This window comes from Dromaius novaehollandiae, chromosome 25 (genome assembly GCF_036370855.1).
Source record: "Dromaius novaehollandiae isolate bDroNov1 chromosome 25, bDroNov1.hap1, whole genome shotgun sequence".
NCBI lineage: Eukaryota > Metazoa > Chordata > Aves > Casuariiformes > Dromaiidae > Dromaius > Dromaius novaehollandiae.
The window spans coordinates 4,916,715-4,934,499 of record NC_088122.1 but is presented as its reverse complement, the minus strand read 5'-3'; the positions used below and the strand labels follow the sequence as shown (position 1 = coordinate 4,934,499).

The 17,785-nt window shown below is 59.4% G+C and overlaps 1 protein-coding gene across 13 annotated transcripts in view; it reads left to right on the top strand.

Moving 5' to 3' along the window:
• The first annotated feature begins 4,712 nt into the window (after positions 1 to 4,712).
• The window catches only part of TCF3 (transcription factor 3), an 80,160-nt gene continuing 67,087 nt past the window's right edge, over positions 4,713 to 17,785 (top strand). For 9 of the 13 annotated variants that reach the window (XM_064497203.1, XM_064497201.1, XM_064497194.1 and 6 more), the window contains exons 1-3: positions 5,153 to 5,443; positions 8,767 to 8,868; positions 16,075 to 16,147. In XM_064497203.1, the coding sequence (XP_064353273.1) occupies positions 8,794 to 8,868; positions 16,075 to 16,147 (148 nt within the window). In that variant the 5' untranslated portion in view covers positions 5,153 to 5,443; positions 8,767 to 8,793. Of the gene's footprint in view, positions 4,735 to 5,152; positions 5,444 to 6,896; positions 6,919 to 8,766; positions 8,869 to 16,074; positions 16,148 to 17,785 lie in introns of those variants that run through there. The other 4 variants (XM_064497202.1, XM_064497196.1, XM_064497193.1 and 1 more) reach the window with 3 other exon arrangements.

Here is a 17,785-nt window from a genome sequence, read left to right as displayed (position 1 = left end):
GGATGGCGGAGATGAGCTGCCGGGAGACTGCAGCGGGGGCCGGACCTCCCCCAGGTGTTGCTGCAACGCTTGCCTTGGCCAAACCCGGCCTTCCCGGCCAAGGACGAGCCTTTCCCTCCAAGCTCCCGCTCTCCTCCCAGTGCCAGGAGGTGCCGCGGGGACAGCGACGGGGCGGGGGGACCTCGGCGGCAGGACAACCCGCCCAAAAGCCGCCTTCGAGCAGCCTCCGTCTAGTCTACTGCCGCGCCGGGAGCGACTCGGCGCCATGATGCAGAAATACCCCCATATCGAGCTGAAGCAGCGGAGCCGGAGGGGGAAAAGGCCGCTCTGCCGGAGGTGGCACTTTTGCGGGATCATGTTTGCACAAAGCCACTGCCGTGATTTGGGCAGAAAGCGCTTCTCTGCCAAACCCCGCTGCTCGGCTTGGCCCCCGCGCCGGGGAGCCGGGCTGGCAGGAGCATTGCACAGCTCTGGAGCTGCAGGAGGGGCGAGGACTTCTCCTCTGTCTCCTTCTGCGTTTTCCGGGAACAGTAAACCGGGCTAACGAAAGTGCAACGAAGCATCTGTTCCTCCTGATGGGAATTGGGCAGAACGTATCTCGCTCCGTAGCCGTGAAAGCTGTCAGAGAGACTTGGCCGGCGCGATGCAGCGGAGACCTTGGGGAAGGCGATTTTATCTAGTGATGAGTTGGGATTTTTGCTGGGTACCTTTAGTTTCGAGTGCATTTTGGCTGCATTTGCTTAACACAGTTATATTTCCCTGCCTCCCCCTCGGGCTGCCGGCAGCGCCGGTGCTTATTGATATTTTATTGCGTTTTGTTTCCTCCGGCGCGATGCTGCAAACGGGGAATCGTGTTAGGTGGAGGCGGTTGCTGAACTCGTGTTCGGCCCCAGTGCGATTTGTCTGATTCCTGCAGAAATGTTTGTTTGGCCCCAGTGTGATTTGTCCGATTCCTGCAGAAATATTCAGCAGCCGCCGCGATGGCCCTGCTTTCCGGGGCCGGCGGTGTCCTGCCTTTCTGAGCGACAGCTAACAGCCACCGCGCCGCAGGGGCTCCTCCACGAGCGGAGCTGCTGGGGGTCTCCGGGAGGACCCCAGGAGCGGGACGCGAGTGGGCCTAGAGCAACGTCAGCGGAGTTGGACTTTGCATGAGTTTCCAAGGAGCTGAGTCCCTGAGTTCGGCACATGGGGATTGCTGGAGCCTCAGGGACTCAGCCTGGGCATCGTTTCCCTGGGATCCGGCAGGATGATCCTAAACCCATCATGGACAGACCTAGAGGATCTCCTACGGGTCCATGCGGCTTCCAGGAGACACCTCAAGACTGGCCGAGCTGCTCCGGCCCTGCAAGGGGCAGGAGGAAGGTCGCCGCACGTTGCCACTCTCACTGCAGCGCTGCCAGGCTCCCAACGCCCTTCGCTCGGGTACCGATGCTTTTGCAACACAGCCTGTTCCTCCAAAGAGGGAGCGGTGCCTGGCCGGAGCCGCTGGCCTAAGCTCAGCGCTACCTCAACAAGCCACCGACTTACCTTGTCCTCCAGCCTGTGGCTCGGGGGGAGCGACGGCATCGGTCTGGAGCAACTTCTCGGCTCTTAGGAGGGGTGTCTGGGTGGCTGGAGGGTCTGGCATCCCAGCCAGGCCGCGAGGGCGATGGGCAACGGGAAAGCACGTCCACCTTGATCCACACCCTCTTGATCTCCAAGGCCTCTTCCAGCAAGGCTCGGTTGAGAGCATGTCCATGCTGTCCACGAAGCTTTGCGGTGAGCACCAGGGAACAACCTGCCCGCGGGGGAATGTCTCCAGGCCCTCCCTCAGGTTGCTTTGTGCTCCGGAGCCTCCGTTATGCAACGTTTTTTTTCCCCTTGGCTTCGCCAGCTCCGAGTATTGCAAGAGCCATTGTGAAATTATGTTTTATTTAAGCCACAGCGCTTGGAGTCGGAGGACTATGATACAATCTCAGCTCCACGTGTTTATTTATTTATTAACTGTGCGTTATTAGCCCTAACAGTTGCAGAGGACAAAAATACTGCAATTCGCATCCCGAAGGTCCAGGGCACAGAAATAAGGAGAACTCGGGGCGCTGTGCAGGCAGCGGCGCTGCGTTTTGAGCCATTCATGCAGGGGCTGAGGTGCCCGCGTCTTGCACCGCGGAGTGCTAGGAGGGTGCCAAGGCTTCTCCACCGGATCTCACCACGGGGAGGTCCCACGTGCCGTGGGAGCGAGTTTGGGTGAACAGGATGCATGAAATGCCGGAGCCCGTCCTGGATTTAAAGGGAGCCTGGACAACTCGGTCGAGTAGAGGTGTCTGCACGGCGCGCGGCTACGCGGGAGGTGACGCATCTCCCTGCGGTACCTGCTTTACTTACTCCTCCCTGTCCCTGCTCCATGCCAAAACAGCCCCAAACGGGAAACGGCAGGACCGCCGTGTCCGGGAAGGGGGAACTGCTCGGCTTAGAGACAAACGCTTCTTCCAGGGGTGCTGACACTCGGGAGCAGGAGCCCGGCAGCACGCTCGGCACCCAGGCACAGCCCGTGCTGCAGCCTCCGGGGGTCCCGTCTTCGGGTGGGAACAGCAACGGGGCAACGGCGGTGATGGGATTTTGGAGCAAAGCCGACTTCAAGGCTCCTTTTTGCTATCGCCTCCACCAGGCCCCCCAAGACAGAGCGGCTGGGCTGAGCTTGCACGATCTTCCCATGCCCTCCTGCGAAAACAGCCCAAACCAACTTCGAAGCCACTTAACTCCCTGTGAATTCGGGCTTTTCTTTCTCCCGTCCGAAGCCAAACTTCCTTTTCAGCATGTGCAAAGACACCCAGCTCCCGAGGAAGCGGGAATAGCTCAAAGCAGGAACGCAACCCTGCGGCTTTGTCGCGGAGACGAGCCGGGCGTCTTGCGAAGCGGAGCGCGAGGCATCCCGGAGGTGGACGGCAGGGAAACCCTCCGGGCGCCCGCTCGCAGCTCCTACCCGCTTCGGCTCTCTGTCATGTGGTTTTCGCAGAGCAACCAGCGACAGGATATCCAGGCTCTGAGGTTTAATTACAACGGCTGACAGGGAAATTATGGCCGCACGCACCAAATTAGAATATAATTGCGTTAGGCAAATGTATAATCTTCTAATTCTCCGAGACTCATCCCGGAAAGTGGGAGGCAGAGCGGGAGGAAGAGGGGGATCAGGCAGATGCTCGTGCTGCTCCTCGCAGTCGAGCTCGGCTCCGGGCGCCCCATCGTCCCCCGCGGAGGCCAGAGCAAGCCCCAAACCCAGGCCTGGCGCAGCCGGGGTGCTAAATGTCAGCGACCACGGGGGTGCTATAGAGGAGGGGGTCTCTGGTCGGTGACCTCATTTAAACGCAGGCAACTCTTTCCACCTTTAAAAAAAAAAGAAAATGGCCTTAAGGTGCAGGTGCCAGCCGGCCCAAGGCCCTGGCTGCAGATCCGGGTTGGGCAAAGCGAAAACGAAAGCGGCGTCGAGGTGGTTTTGAGGCTGGAAATGGCACTGTTGGATAAGCGGGAAGCAGCAGGCCCCGGCTCGGGAGAGCTCCCGCCTTTGCTGCGCGGGCTGGCGGCACGCAGCCTTCCCGGCTCTGCCGCCCGCGGCGGCGCTCCCGGTCCGATCCGGAGGAGCGCGGCAATCCAGCGCCACCTCTTTCCCTCATCGGACGCCGGCATAAACTTTATGAGATTAGATAACCCCCTGCCCGCACCCACAACAGCCGTATGCAAATTTCTGCTTTTGCACCTGCCCGAATTAACTCAGTTCGGGCCGCAGCCCTGCCGATGGGACGCGCGAGCCGGGGCAGAGAGACGCCGCGGGGCCCAGAGCCTCCGCTCACGCTGAACCGAGCACCCTCGGCTCCGGCCTCCTGAAGCGTTCGGTGGTATTTTAGCAAGCAACCTCCCAAACTGTCCCCGAGGACTGGCGAGGACACGGCGGGGGGAGAGCAGGGCCTGGCCGTGGGGGTTCGCCATCGGCCCAAGCTGCTGCTGGAAGGGGCGAGCGCCTCCCTGCTGCCCGCGTGCCCGGTGCCCGCGGCCTCGGGTGAACGCGCAGCCCAACCCGGAGAGCTGATCCGGCCGAAAGCAGCGCCGAAGGAGCCCGTCTGAGGGGGCAGGGCCCTGCTCCCAGGCGGGCCTGGGGCTGCCCCACGGCCGGGGCAGCAGTGGGGACAGGGCGCGGGACGGCCCGGGGGCCAGAGCTGCCCGCCCGGGGCGGCGCCGAGCCGCACTCTCCTGCCCCGAGGGGCTCGCAGGCCCGGCCGGTCCCCTCCCGCCCGGGGGGCTGCGGCCCGCCCGCCCCGTCGGGGCTCCCCTCGGCGGAGCGCGCAGTGCGGGCGGCGACGTGAACCAGCGCGGCCGCCGCTGGCCCCCGCAGCGCCCGGGCTCGGCACTCCGCGGGCGGGGGGCGGGGCGCGGAGGGCAGGGCGCGCTCCGGTTGGCCGCCCCGCCTGCCACTCGGGGCCGCGGGGCCCTCCCGTTGGACGCTGCCCCGCGGCCTTATCATTCCATCTCCCGGTGCTCCCATGTCGTCATGGCCCCCGCCCCGCCCCCCGCCCCTCCCGCGGCCGCACCACGCGCGCCCGCCCGCCCCCTCCGCCGGGAAACATAGTCCCCCTGCCCCCGCTCCGCCCCGCCCCCCGGCCGGCTCCACCCCCCCCGCCCCCTCCCTCCGGGCTCCCCTTCTCCCCACACCCCGGCCGGGCGCTGCCGGGGCTCTCGTCGGGGCACGTCGCGCTGCAACAGGTGCTGCCCCCCTCCCCCTCCGCGGCGGGGCAGCCCGGGGCTCCCCCCGCCTTCACCTGCTGCTTCACCCGCGTGGCGCTCGGGGAGGGGGAGAAACGGAGCCGCGGGGCCCCGACGGCAGCGCCGCCCCCCCCCATACACACACACACACACACACAACCCCCCCCGGCGCAGCTGGGCGGGCGGCGGAGGGATACGGCGGGGGGAGGCGCCGCGCGAGCGGCAGCCCCGCTGCGAGGGGAGGGGGCGGGGGAAGAGCGCGGGGCGGGGGGGGGGGCGCCGCGTCTCGCGCCGCCGCCGCCGCCGCGGGGGGACCATGCGGAGGCAGCGGGGCCGCCAGCAGCAGCAGCAGCGGCGGCGGCAGCGCTAGGGCCCGGCGCGCGCCGAGGCGGGGGGGGGGGCCGGGCCGGGGCGGGCGGGGGGGGGGGGCGCGCGCCCTCGCGCGGGGCGGACCGGAGCGAACGCGCCGCCCGGGCCGGAGCGAACGCGCCGCTTCGCTACATTGTATCCGCCGGCGGCGCGAGAACAATAGGCGCCGCCGCCGCCGCCCGCCGGCCCCAGGGCGCCGCGGCCGCCGCCCGCCGCCGCGCCAGGCTGCAGCCGCCCGCCGCGCCCCCCCCGCAGCCCCCGCCGCCGCCGCGCCCGCGGACTTTCATGCGCTTCCCCTCCCCCGCGCCCGCACTTTGGATGCGTTTCTGCCCCGGAACAGGTAAAAAAATGTATATATGTGTATATATATAATATATAATATATACAACGTCCCAACCGACCTCCCCCCCCCCCCGGTCCGGCGGTGCGGGAAGGGAGGGCCTGGGGGGGGGCCGCGTTTTGCCCCCGCCTGCCCGCGGTGCTGCGGCCGCTAAAGGTCGCGGCGGAGCCCCCCGCTCCGGAACTGCGCGAAACTTCGCCGCGGTGCCCCCCCCCGCCCCCCCCCCGCCGCCAAACTTCGGGCTGCCCCCCCCCTCCCCGGCCCCCCCCCCCCCCGCCGCCTCGGGGACCTGCCCCCGCGGGGAGCCCCGCGGCCGCCGAGTTATTGTCCGCCGCCAACTTGGAGCGGGGCCGCGGCCGGGAAGGGGTTAACGGCGGGGGGGGGGGGGGGTCGGGGGTGCCGGTGCGGTGCCCGCCCCGCCGGGGCCGCGTCTGCCCCGCCGGCCCGCGGCGACCCCCGCGCCCGGGGCCGCTCTATTGTCCGCGGCGGCGCTCGGCAAAGTTTGCCGGGGAGCCGGGGGGGGCGGCGCTGCTGCGGGCCGCTGCCGTGGAGGCACGGGCAGCCCCGGGGGGGGGGGGTCCCCCCTCGGGGGGTGGCTCAGCCTGGCGGGGGTCCCGCGCCCCGTCGGGGGGGTCCCCGCTTCCCCCCCCCCCCCGGGGGGTCGGTTCCCGGCTGCAAACTTCAGCGCTGCCCCAGCGGGCGCTGCCTCCCCCCGGGGCAGCGGCTCGGGGGGGCCCTTTGTGCCCGGGGGGGTCCCGGGCTGGTGCATCGCTGCTCGGGGCCGGGGGGGCCGCCGGCTCGGGGGGGCCTCGTCCTCCCCCCTCGGCATCCAACTGCTGCTGGGGCAGGAGCAAAGTTGGGGGAAGCAGGAGGGCGGAGGGGGCAGCCTGTGCCGACCCCCTGCCCCAGCCGGGGGGGGGTGTTGGCCCCCACCCTGTGCTCTGCGGGACCTTTTTTGGGGGGGGGGGCTGCCTCGGCCCCCTCCCCGTGGCCGGCAGGACCGGGGGGGTTCGGCCTGCGTTGGCCCCTTCCCCGCGGCCCGGGAGACGTTTCGGGGGGCGACGCGTCTCGGCCCCCCCCACCGCGGCCTGCTTCGGCCCCCGGCCCTGGGGCACCCTGCTCTGGCCCCCTCCCCGCTGCCTCTCCATGGGGGGGGGGCAGCCTGGGTGAGCCCCCTCCCCGCCGCCCCGAGGCCCCTCGGGGGGCAGCCGGGGCGGCCCCTTCCCCGCGGGACCCTCGCGCGGCCCCGCGTTGGCGCGAGGGCGGCGGGCGCCGGGGCGGGCCGAGGTGGGCCCAGGCGTCCGGCCTTGGCGGGGGCTCGCGGCGGTGCCCGGAGCAGCAGGGCTTTGTAGGCCGTGTCTGGAGTTTTGGGAAAGGGCTTTGGAGGAAGGAGGAGGAGGAGACAGAAAGGAGGGAGTGGGGAAGGGGTGGGGGAGGAGTGTAGGGCTGCTGGAGAGGAGCCTTTGTCCAAGGCGGTAAGGTGCAGCTCGGCTCTGCTGGAAGAAACTCGAATGTCTCAGGTTGAAGTGCGCCGGGGAAGGGGGGCAGCGAACATCTGCTGCGCGTTAGCCCGGCCCAGCTCCTCCGCCGGCAGCCGCCCGGAGACCCCGGCCAGGCCCCCCGGCCGCCGCTGCCCGGGCCTGGGGGGTGCAGAGAGGCCTGGCCGTGGGCCCCAGCCACCCCACGGCCGCCCCACGGCCGCCCCGGGCGCGCGGGGTCACGATTCGAGCGGCCTCTGCGTTTCGGAAGCCGGCGAGCGAATAAAACCCTTCCCGCGAGGCGAGGGCAGGACTTTGGCTTCCTGGGACGCTAATTTGGAGTTAAAAACGAAGGAAAAAAAGCAAGAAAAAAAAATATACTGAATTTTTGGAGTGGATTAAAGTCGTCTGGGGGCTTGGCGAGAGCTGCCGGGGGCTCCGGGTCTCCCCCGGGGGCTGTGGGTGTCTGGGGCTGCTCTGGTTTCGCCGGGGGGGGTCGGCTCGAGGGATGCCGGGGGGGTCCCGTGGGGCGCTCGGGGCCCGGCGCTCCTGCCGCGGTGGTCGGGGCCGGTGTAGCGGCGGCGGGGGGGGGGGAGAAAGCCAGGTTGGTGAAGTTGCTTTAAAAATAATTGCCGGATGCATTGCTGACACTGAACTAAAAGGGCTTTAAAAAAAAAAAAAATCCCCTGGCTGTTTTTTATAGTGGCAAAGGGTTTTTACATGCTGGGCTGATTTCAACTTTTTTTTTTTTTTTTTTTTTTTTTTTTTTTTTTAACTTCATTGAAATGTGATGGCTGAGCCGGCACAGCCTCCAAATGCTTTGGAACGAACGCAGTTCTCTTATTAATTTTTTTTTTTTTTTAGGCTTATGATTAATGAGTTAAATTTATTGGCCAGCTGCCCTTTATAACCATGAATGAGCTCCTAAAAAAAAGAAAAAAAAAAGAGAGAGAGAGAGAGGAGGGGAAAAAAAAAAAGGAATCTTTTATCTCATCCCAGGCCTCTCTTCCTCCCTCCCAAAGAAATATTTTTCTATCACAGTGAGTTAGCCAAAAAGATCAATCTCCCTTTAAAAAAATAATCTGTAAAATTAGGAAGGATAATATTTACCTATCTTGCAAGGTTTCCTGGAGGGGTTTATTTTTGCAGTACCCTCTGAAGACAATTTTTTTCCCCCCGCCCCAGTCCCTTTTGGGGGGGGGGGGGGTGGAGAGGGGATCGGTCCCCCCTAGTTGTGGCCTGGCTTTTTAAAGTTCCTGCACATCCCTAAATTCAGCCCCCCTCAAAAAGGAGCTGCAGGTGCTCCGCAACTGTCGGGGGAAAAAGGCACAAAATCAGACCCTTTTTTTTTTTTTCTTTTCCCTTTCTATTTTTTAAAGAGAACTAGGCGAGGACAAGAGAGCCTCCCGCGGGGAGCGAGCGTGGGGGAAGGAGAGGGGGCGAAGCCGAGCCAGACAAGCGCCTGAGTGATAACTTGCCTGAACCCTTTGATAAATGAGTTGACTCTTTTTTTTTTTCTTTCTTTTTTTTTTTTTTTTTCATTCGCCGCACGCCAGGAACAGAATTGGCCCGAACTAGTGGAATTGGCAGCAAAAAAACTAACATACAAGTGTGTCTGGTCAATAGAGCGCTTGTTCCTGCCTCTGGGTGCTATGTGAGGACTTTGCCTGTGCTCTCGGCGGCGAAGTTGGATGCTGGGGCGACGCAAAGGATTTTTTTTTTCTATTTTTTTTTTTCCCTCGCTCCTTTCTCCGCGGCCCTGTCTCTTTTAAATATTCATCAATGGGGTGGGTAGTTTGCTCGAGTCATTAAAATATCTCTTCCCCTCCCCCTTGCCTTCTCCAGGGCTGCCGCTGTCGAGTCTGCGGGAGTATGAATCAGCAGCAGCAGAGAATGGCTGCAGTCGGGACGGACAAAGAGCTCAGTGACCTGCTGGACTTCAGCATGGTGAGGAGCGCGGCCGGGGGCTTTAAAGGGCCCGGGGCTCCGCTCGGCCGCGGCGTTTCGGAGCCGCAAGGGAGCAAGCGGGAGCCCGGAGACGGGACGTGATGGCTTTCAGATGGGCCGTGTGTTTGCGCGCGGGCACATGTGCTGCAACTTGTTTATTTTCGAGTCGAAGCGAAGCCTCTGCCCCTCCTCTTCCCCCCCTCCTTCCCCTCCAGTGCGTATGGTTTCCTCGCGTCGAGCGCGGAGAGGGTTTTTTTCTCTCTTCGCGGGGTTGGGGGGAGGATGGGAAGCGCTGGAAACGCAGCGTGGTTGCCTGTGTCCTGTTTAAACGCTCACGGGGAAACGCGGCCCGAGAACTGCTCCCGAAGCCATGGATACAAAACTAACGCAAAGACGTGACCGAAGTGAAAGCTGATTAATCAGCCTTTTTTCCTCTTCCCCGATCCAGACTATTAAACTTTTGCTCCGACAGGTTATGCTATCTCGGTTGGAAAGCTGTCCAAGCTCTCCAGCGCGTTATTTTTGCAGGAGTTGGACGCTTTTGCCCCCACTTTCTGTTCTTCTCAATCCTGGAAGCCTTTAGTTGCATTTAAAGTAACAAAACCTAAGCGTTTCCCCCCAAAAGTGCGTGCACCTCGGAGGGAAGAGGAGTCCGTCCCCTCCGTGGCGGAGGAAGGACTAGTCCCGAGCGCAGTCGGCGACGTGCCGCCCGGCCCAGGCCGTGGGTCCGTGGCCCCGGAGCCAGCTGTAGCTGGCAGGTGCCTTGTGGAAAGGGGAGCTTGGGTTCAAAAGAAAATAACTTTCTTTTTGGTTCTCTGGCGTGTGCTGCTCCCTCACGGCACGGGGAGTGTGTGTCTTGCTTTTTAGATAAGCAAACGAACTGTGAAGATAGAAAAACCAGCTCCGGGAGGAGGAATGGCTATTCGCGGCCCAGCTGCGGGCCTGGGTCCCCCGGCGCAGGGCCGCAGCCCCTTGCGAGCTGGTTTTAGTGCCCCTTGGTGAGGAAGGGAGGGGAATAAAGCGGGGGAAAAGGGCAGCAAAGCCGGGGCACCCGCTTTCCTTGTACCTGTTACTGCTGCAAAGAGCGCTGAAGTTCGGTGGCTCTTCTGTACCCGGGCGCAGAGGATTAGCAAGGGGGAAATAAACCTTTTCGTACTGCTGGGGCTCGTGTCGGTCCACGGAGAGGTAGGGAGGCTTCGTGGTGGTGCCTCTATCCCACATAAGAGCGAATCTCCTGCAGAAAGAAAGGACAAATTCTTCTAGTTTTCCGCTTCTGAAGGGAAGTTGGTTCCATTAAATTAACAGCAATATATATAAATAGATATTTTTTTTAATAGTACATTTTACAGTTGGTAGAGGGACTGCGGTGACAGTATGCTTTTAAAAATAGAAACACATTCAGGGTTCACTGGGGAGCGGTGTGTGGTTATTTTTCCCCTCTCATCTTAGAGGTTCTGCCGCTTGGCAGCCGTCCTGGAGCCGCCGTCGCGTACGCGCGAGAGTGCCAGGTTTTGAACTGCGCTTTGGGTCAGTAATCCATAACCTGCTCCCGGTTCAGGACTGCAGTAGCTCCCGTCTTACTTTCTCTCTCCCTCTTAGAAAAAAACCGAATCCCACTTACCATTTGGAGCTTTAAGAAACCCAAGACTTTATTTTCAAAATTAACGAACCGTCCTCATTTGCATGCTCAGAGTTGTGTTCCCTAGAGAGGTCCTGACCTGTTCCCTCTCTACATGAACGTTTCTGGGTTTGGAGGTTAATCTACAGCTAATGGTTGAATTTGGGTTCGATTCCAGCTCTTTTATGTTGGTGAAAACCTGGAGAAGGACCAGAATTTGTCCTGTATTCATGGAAGCCTTACGTATTCAGCAGGAGCACCGGGGGCGGCTGCTTGCAGGATCAGGGCCTGCAAATGTCATTCGCCAGCAAATGATTTGAAGACATTCCCTCCAGGATAAATTGGCCGATGGGCTCCAACGCAGTCTGGATTGGAGCCAGATCTGTTTCACAAACCCTCCTCTCTGCACATGCACACCCTTCTCCTGAGTTTGCATAAAGCCAGTATTAGCCTATCTCCTAGAAAACGCTCAAGTGCAGAGCAGGCAGCGCTCGCGCTGGTTTTGCAAACCTGTTGTGCAGTGTGGGAATGTCACAGCGGCGGCTACGTGGCGTGCTGTCCCTGCGTCACCGGGATGAAGGCTCTTTGACCACAGAACTCTCTATCAAGTATATTTATATTTTTATTTGAATAAGTGGGAGTAGAGCATTGGGTCCTCTTCAGGACAGTGGATTGGAGAGAAGACGAGAGAGATTTAGGGAGTCCAGAAGCATTTGCTTCAGATCAGTATTTCAGTTCCTTTTTTCTAGGGAAAATATGTTCAGCCCCTGGTAGTTTGTGGTGCAGCTCTGCTGTGCTTTGCTGTGCAGGGAGTGAATTTTAAGTCCTGGCTGTAACAGGCTGCATGGGGGGGTCGCTACAGGGCAGGGCTATATGAGATGCTATAAATTGGGCTTACGGTCTGGCCAAGAAAGACTCGTGCCATCTTTAATAAATAAATAAATCGGGTGGTTATTGAGCTGTAAAGCTCTCATCCAGAGCTTTGCGCCGGGGTAATTTGCCAATAAGGGTGAAAATCAAAGGAATCCGTAATGTGCATTGAAGTGAGCCGGAGCCGAGCCCCCAGCTACGTAGCGATCGCCGCTTTGGGGTGCGCAAAGCAGAGCGCTCACCTCCGCCTCGGGACAAATTGTCTTTTATAATTGCCCCAAAGTGCAGGTAATTTGTAAGCTTTCTTTCACCACTGCTCCGTGGCAGGGATCCAGACAGGGCTTGCAAATCTGGGGGAGAGCTTTCAAGAAGACATCCCATTTATTGATTTGCGTTGCTGGCTTAACCTTTTTGTCGCACTTTGGTTTTGATGTGTTATTCTTTGGCCCGTAGTTGTCTGTTTTTGAGGTTACACACGTAGGTATGGGAGGAGTACGGTAAGAGCTGCGCTTAGATGTATGTTTTCTGTACGCTGGGAGATGCTGGGTCGCGTGAGCTTGGTGCCGCCGTCCCCGTCTCGGCCGTGCCGCGTTGCCGGCGTTCGCGGGAGGCTCGGGGACGGCTAGGGAGGGTGGCCGGGACGCTGGCGGGCAGAGGGAGCGGGGGGACAGGAGGGAGCAGCCCAGGCGCTGAACCGCGAGGCCGGGCCCGTCCGTGCCGCGGGAGGAGCCTGCCAAGCTAGATAGGAGGAAGCGGCTGTGTGCCAGCCTAGGTCTCTGGCAGAAGTGAAATACTGTTAACAGCCATGATTATTAGCAGAGTATTAACCATATGCTGCGGGGATGCTGGTTGTCATGGTGGCTTTCTAACTCGGGGAGAAGTTGCAGTGTAGGCAGGGGCTTGAGCAGTCGCCTAGGACCTGCAGCCCGATTCCTCTGCAAGCGGCTGCTCTTGCTGCCTGCCGGCCCTCGCGGCTCCAGCCACCGAATTAAGGGTGAAAACCAAAGTGTCGAAGCTCTCCGAAGCTGCATTACGAGCCAGCTGGGCTCGAGCAGCTCTCGGTTTTACCGGAGCTCCTTCCGTCTCTGCTGCTGCTGCCTCTGAAGTGCTGGAAGCTGCTAACGCGGTGCCATATGCCCCGCTCCAGCCGAGGAGCAGCGCCTGCATCTCCACGATAAAACTCTCGCTTTTGTTTGGAGCGAAGCGGTTGTAAAGTTTGCTTTACACCTCGGTGGACGTTCGGGGCTGCAGTCAGGAAGGGCCGTCTTGAATGAGCGTGTATGAGATATCCTGCTGGCAAAGTTTATTGAGTCGAATTCCCTCTTCTCCCCCAAATTAACAGCTGGAGGCTTTCCGTGCTGCAAAAGAGATCTCAGGCTTGGATCAGGCCTGAGATCGGTTCAGCCTGGAGCTGGTAAGGTGGAAGAGCAGAGGGAGTGAGAACAGCTATTTAATTTGAAAACACTGATGTCCTGGTAGAAGTACGCAATAAATGAAACGTTGCTTGATGTTGTTATTTGCGTCTGGCAAATTCCCTGTCTTGCTCATGGGTTTGCTTTTGGAAACGCGGGGTCTCTTAGGTTTAACCTCCCACTGGCGAGTGCTCGTGTTGGGATTTCTCCATACTTTGGATTTGTTTCTCTAAATCTGGGAGGAAAGGAGGAGAATTAATTCTCTGGGGAAGGAGAGGGGAAAATACAGATATGAGGAGACACCTAAGTTGTTGTCAGCTGTCGGGGGAGGCCGGAGGCATTACTTGAGAAACTATATACAGAGACTTAAGATGGGGGATTTTACATAACCACTTAAATCTACATTATTCAAATCCAACAAAGGACAAGTAATGACCCAATTACAGCTTCTCAGCCGCTGGGTGCCTGGGTGCCTGGGTCCCTCCGGTGCCTGCCGGCTCTTCGGTTTGTCTCCCCCTCCCCCCCCGTTTATTTTTAAAGCCGCGTTTAAAAGCGGAAAGGAAATTCGCAGTGGGTGGGTGAACTTTGATTTTGCGCGACAGAAGCAGCGAAGGCCGGGAGCGCCTTACACAGACTTGCACCCCGCTCCTCGGCGCAGCGCGGCCGATTCGCCCTCAGCCCACACCGCGGTGGAAAAACAAGTTGGCAGCGCAAACGCGATGCTGCCTGGGGTTCGCGAGCGGTAGATATGTTTGGAGCCTGTACCGAAGCGAGCGGTAACCCGGGGTTCCCTCTCCTCAAATGTCACGCCGCGCGAGCGTCTCGGTTCGCTTTGATGTGGAAAAGGGGTCAGTTATGCTTTAATTCCTTTGGAAGCGAGAACAGGAAGGTGTTACATCAGTCTCAAAATATCTCGCAAAACAGACGGAGGCGGGCGGAGGTGAGAGGTGGGGAGGGCATCCCTCGCGCGGGCCGGGCGCGTGGGCGCGCCGGGGATTGCCGAAGCCGGCGGAGGGGGAGCGGGGCCGCGGGGGGGGACCCCCGCGTTTGCAGAAGTCGAAAGTGCTCGTTGCACAATGGAACAAAGCCGGTCATTTGCTCCGCTGCCGTCTGCGAGTCCAACCTCGGGTTTTTCGGCATCAGCAAGTATTAAGCAGAAACGCTCGCAAAAAAGAGCCAGCGGGGCTGCTTTTTTTTTTTTCCTCCTTTCTTTTTGCTCTTTGGTACCGTTGTGTTCGTGCATCCCACCCCCCGCGCGCGTGTATGCAGAACTGCCTCTAACCGCTTGGAAAGGGGGTTCCTGACCACTTCACTTAATTTTCTTCCCTACCTTACGAAGAGGGAGCGAGAACGGGCTGGCTGGATCGGTGACACGAGCTGCACTCGCAGCGGTTTCAAAGATCGTTGCAGAAAGCAACTCTGTCCCTTGCAAGAAGCCCTCCGCAGCGTTGCAGAGGAAGGTGCTTGCAGGTCTCCGGCGTGTCGGCGTTTGTTTTTGTTTTCTGGCCCGACTTCCTGAGGAAACACGGCGTATTTGGTGACGGCTCTGGCGGCCCCCTCGCACAACCGCCGAGCCCGCTCGCGGCACCGGGAGCCGGGTGGGCAGCAGCTGCCTGGGGTTCGCCCGGCAGCACCCGTGGGTGCTGCGCATCCGTCGGCGCGCGCGGAGAGGCGCGGGGATAGCGCCGGGGCCGGCCGGAGGACCGGGGTGCGGATGAGCAGGGAGCCAGGTGTCTTCAGGTTTGCTGTTGGCAGGATCGACTTCCCCGTCTGCACGCTTGGACACTGTTTATGCATTTATTTAAACACACGCGTGCACGCACACGCATGCACACTGTGCATACAGAGGCACGATCCCAAATTTGTGTGCTTTTTGAGTGGCAGTTGCTTGCTTAACTGCTCTCTTTGCATCTCTGACACGTTTAACTGTGTTTTTTTTTTCTCCCCAGCATTTGTAAAAACAAAGCTGGGCAGACGGTTTTGTACGGAGGAATGTTTCTGACCACAGCCAGACATCAGCTATGTCAGGGCATGAAACGCTGCGTTTCTGTAGGCTCTTGGGCCATTACATTGTTTAATCTTCAAAGCATTAAACTTTTGGGTTATTCAGACGTTGCACAGCTAAAAATAATAAAAATTCAAATGACTTGGTGGTGAAAGTATCTTGAGTTGAGTAGTAAAAGGATATTAAAATGTTAATTTACTAAGCGTTTTCCCACCAGTTGTTTTATTGGCTGGAGCTCCATTTGTGTGCAGAAGAATTAGTTTTCTTTTCTGCTGCACGCAGGTGCATATAAATTTTTAAATAACAGCTTTTGAAACCCTCCCAACTTATATTAAAAATATTTATACAGGTTAGCTCACTAGGTATGCAGTATTTTGGAGGAAGCTCCCTGGCAGAAGAAGATTAGCCGTGATACTGTAGCTGCAGCAGGGTAGCAAACAAGTAGCCAGAATGACTGATATTATGAAAATATGTTAATCTTCCTAATCGCGAGTCAAAAAACGAGGCGCTTAGCCAGGCTTCTCCCACCAGCCTCTCGCAGGCTGTTTGCTGCATTAGCAGCGCTGTCGCCCCAGAGGACCGGGGCTGGGAGCTGCTTCGCGGGGCTCGTCCTCGCGAGGAGGAGAGCTCATCCGAGCTGGCGTAGCGCGTCCCGCGCTGAGGTCGGCCGTCGAGGGAGTGGAACTTAGTCATCCCTGTCCCGGCCAGCTGGAAGCTCGCAGGCAGCCCCAGCCCTCCCCGGGCACGGAGCCGCGCTGGAGCCGGGCCCGGAAGAGACGCGGGAGCGGGACCCAGCCCACCTTGGGTGCTGGGGTTTTGGGGGATAAAACGAGCTTTGCTGGGTGCTAGAATCTTTGCTGGGTGCCGTAGTCTTTGCACTGGTTTTTTTATGAATGAAGTCAGTCTTACTCCGTGGCCTCCTGGGCATCCTCTAGTCTGGGCCTCTGTGAAAAAGTTAGGAAAGAAACCGTCGGTTTTGACCGCAGTAATGACACTTCTTGGATCGTTCTCCGTTGCACCTAAGGAACCAGACATGCTGTGTACACAGGAGAAGTTTATGCGTGTGAGAATGTGTGTGTGTATATTAGCACGCAGCTGCACCGCTCTGCCGTCCCTTCTGCAGCTGATCTATATAGCAGGGACGCGAGGAGAGGAAAGCTTTCTGCATCAATAAAGTGCTTCTCTTCCCCCCCTTCCTCCCCCCGTCTCCCTGATCTGACCCCCTTTACAGCAGCACAGCAAAACTAACATACTGAAATCTCTTTTTTCTTCCCTTCTCTCTCATCTTCTTGTTTTTCTAGATGTTTCCCCTGCCAGTGGCTAATGGAAAAAACAGACCCACGACCCTAGCGAGCACTCAGTTTGGAGGATCAGGTACTGTCATCTTCATTTTTTTTTGTCGTAACAGTGTAATGTTTCTTGCAATAAACTTGTATTTGCTTCCAAAGAGCCAAACGGAGGGGTTTCTGTAGGGATGTGGTGTAACGTGTTTTTATGGTGGTGATCTGCTACTGTTCCTCTGCACGAGGATGTTTTTCTTGTTGCTCCCCACGCCTATGGGGTAGGCAGGGGGGCTCTTGCTGCTCTGTCTCCAATTAAGAAGTCGTCACCTGAGCTGAAGGTTGTTGCCTTGCAGCTCTGATCGAAGTGGTCTAAGAACAGTCGCTGCGGTTCCCTTAAGCTGCTTAGGTGAACGTGTGTCTGCAGACGTACGTCCTGGGAGACTTTTGCTGTACGTCACGGAGAAGACCCTTCGCTGGTGGTTAATTCCCGGGGTGGTTAATTCCTCCAAGGGCTTTGAGGGGAGACGGTGGTGGAATTTGGGTGTCTGCTCCATGCAGCCCCTGCGGCAGTTCCTGGGCGGGCTGCTGACCTGACCCCGATGGGGGACTCGGGAGGGTGCATAGCTTCAGGTGTCGGATTTGGAAACGCAGCGCTGATAAATTTGAGGTCGGAGTGGCAAATTCGCTGGCCGTGCCAGGCCGTCGATGCCCGGGGAGCCTGGGCGGCGCGTTAGGCCGCTTCGCCGTCCCCGGCGTGCAGGAAGTTCGCTTAATTTGCCCTTCTTGCAGAAACACGCTGACGCTTTGCGGGTGGTTAAAACTTGACCTTCTCTGCCCTGGGCCGACTCGAGCCGTGCAGGGAAACTCCGGGCTGCGAGAAGCCGGCGGTTGCCTGGCACGTTTGGCCCGGCAGCACGGGGAGCTGCGCGGAGCTGGGGAATCGCTGTTCACGCACATCGCGACAGCGGCATCACCCGCGTGAGGGGTGTCCGGAGTGTGCTGGAGACCCGGGTGGGATTTGGGGACGGTGGCACGGATGCTGCGGTGCATCGGGGGGCAGCTCTTGGGCAAACCGGCAGAAGCCGCGTTGGAGAAGGGCCCTGCCTGCCCTCGCCCTGCTCCTGCCCTTTCTCGGTGACACTCAGAGCTTTCCGATCCGGCTGTTTCGCTGCACATCAAAACGGTTTTGAGCAAACATTTTTACAGGGCGGGAAGCTGTTGAGTGGGCGCTGGAGAAAAAGGAGGAAATTCAAGGGGAGAAAACGCTGCAGTTAACCCAGATGGAAGCTGATCTCTTTACTGAATGTTCCTGCGTGCATGTGTGCCTGAGACTTTTGCTGTTAAAATAATCCACCAAAGACACACTACACGCTAGCGAGAGAACAGCGATGGAGCGAGCTTGCATTAATTCATTTCCTGCTCGGAGGTTGGCTTGGCCGCTTGATTTATAGAGCTGGCCAGCTCCAGCCAGCAGAGCCTGGAACGGGGCTCGGGTGGTAAAGCCAGGCCCGTGACCGGACCCCCCTCCGCTGCACAGCAGCTGGGAAGACGCAAAATGTCTTTTTTTTTTTTTCCTCCCTTTCTTTCGGGTGAATGAAAGGTAATGTTGACACCACCCTTCCTCCGGGCTGCTGTTTTTTGAGTCTGGCTGTGAGCAGTTCATAAAAACAGCGGACTGATATTATACAACTGCGTTGGAGAAGTTACACAATCGCCACTGTGCCGGGCT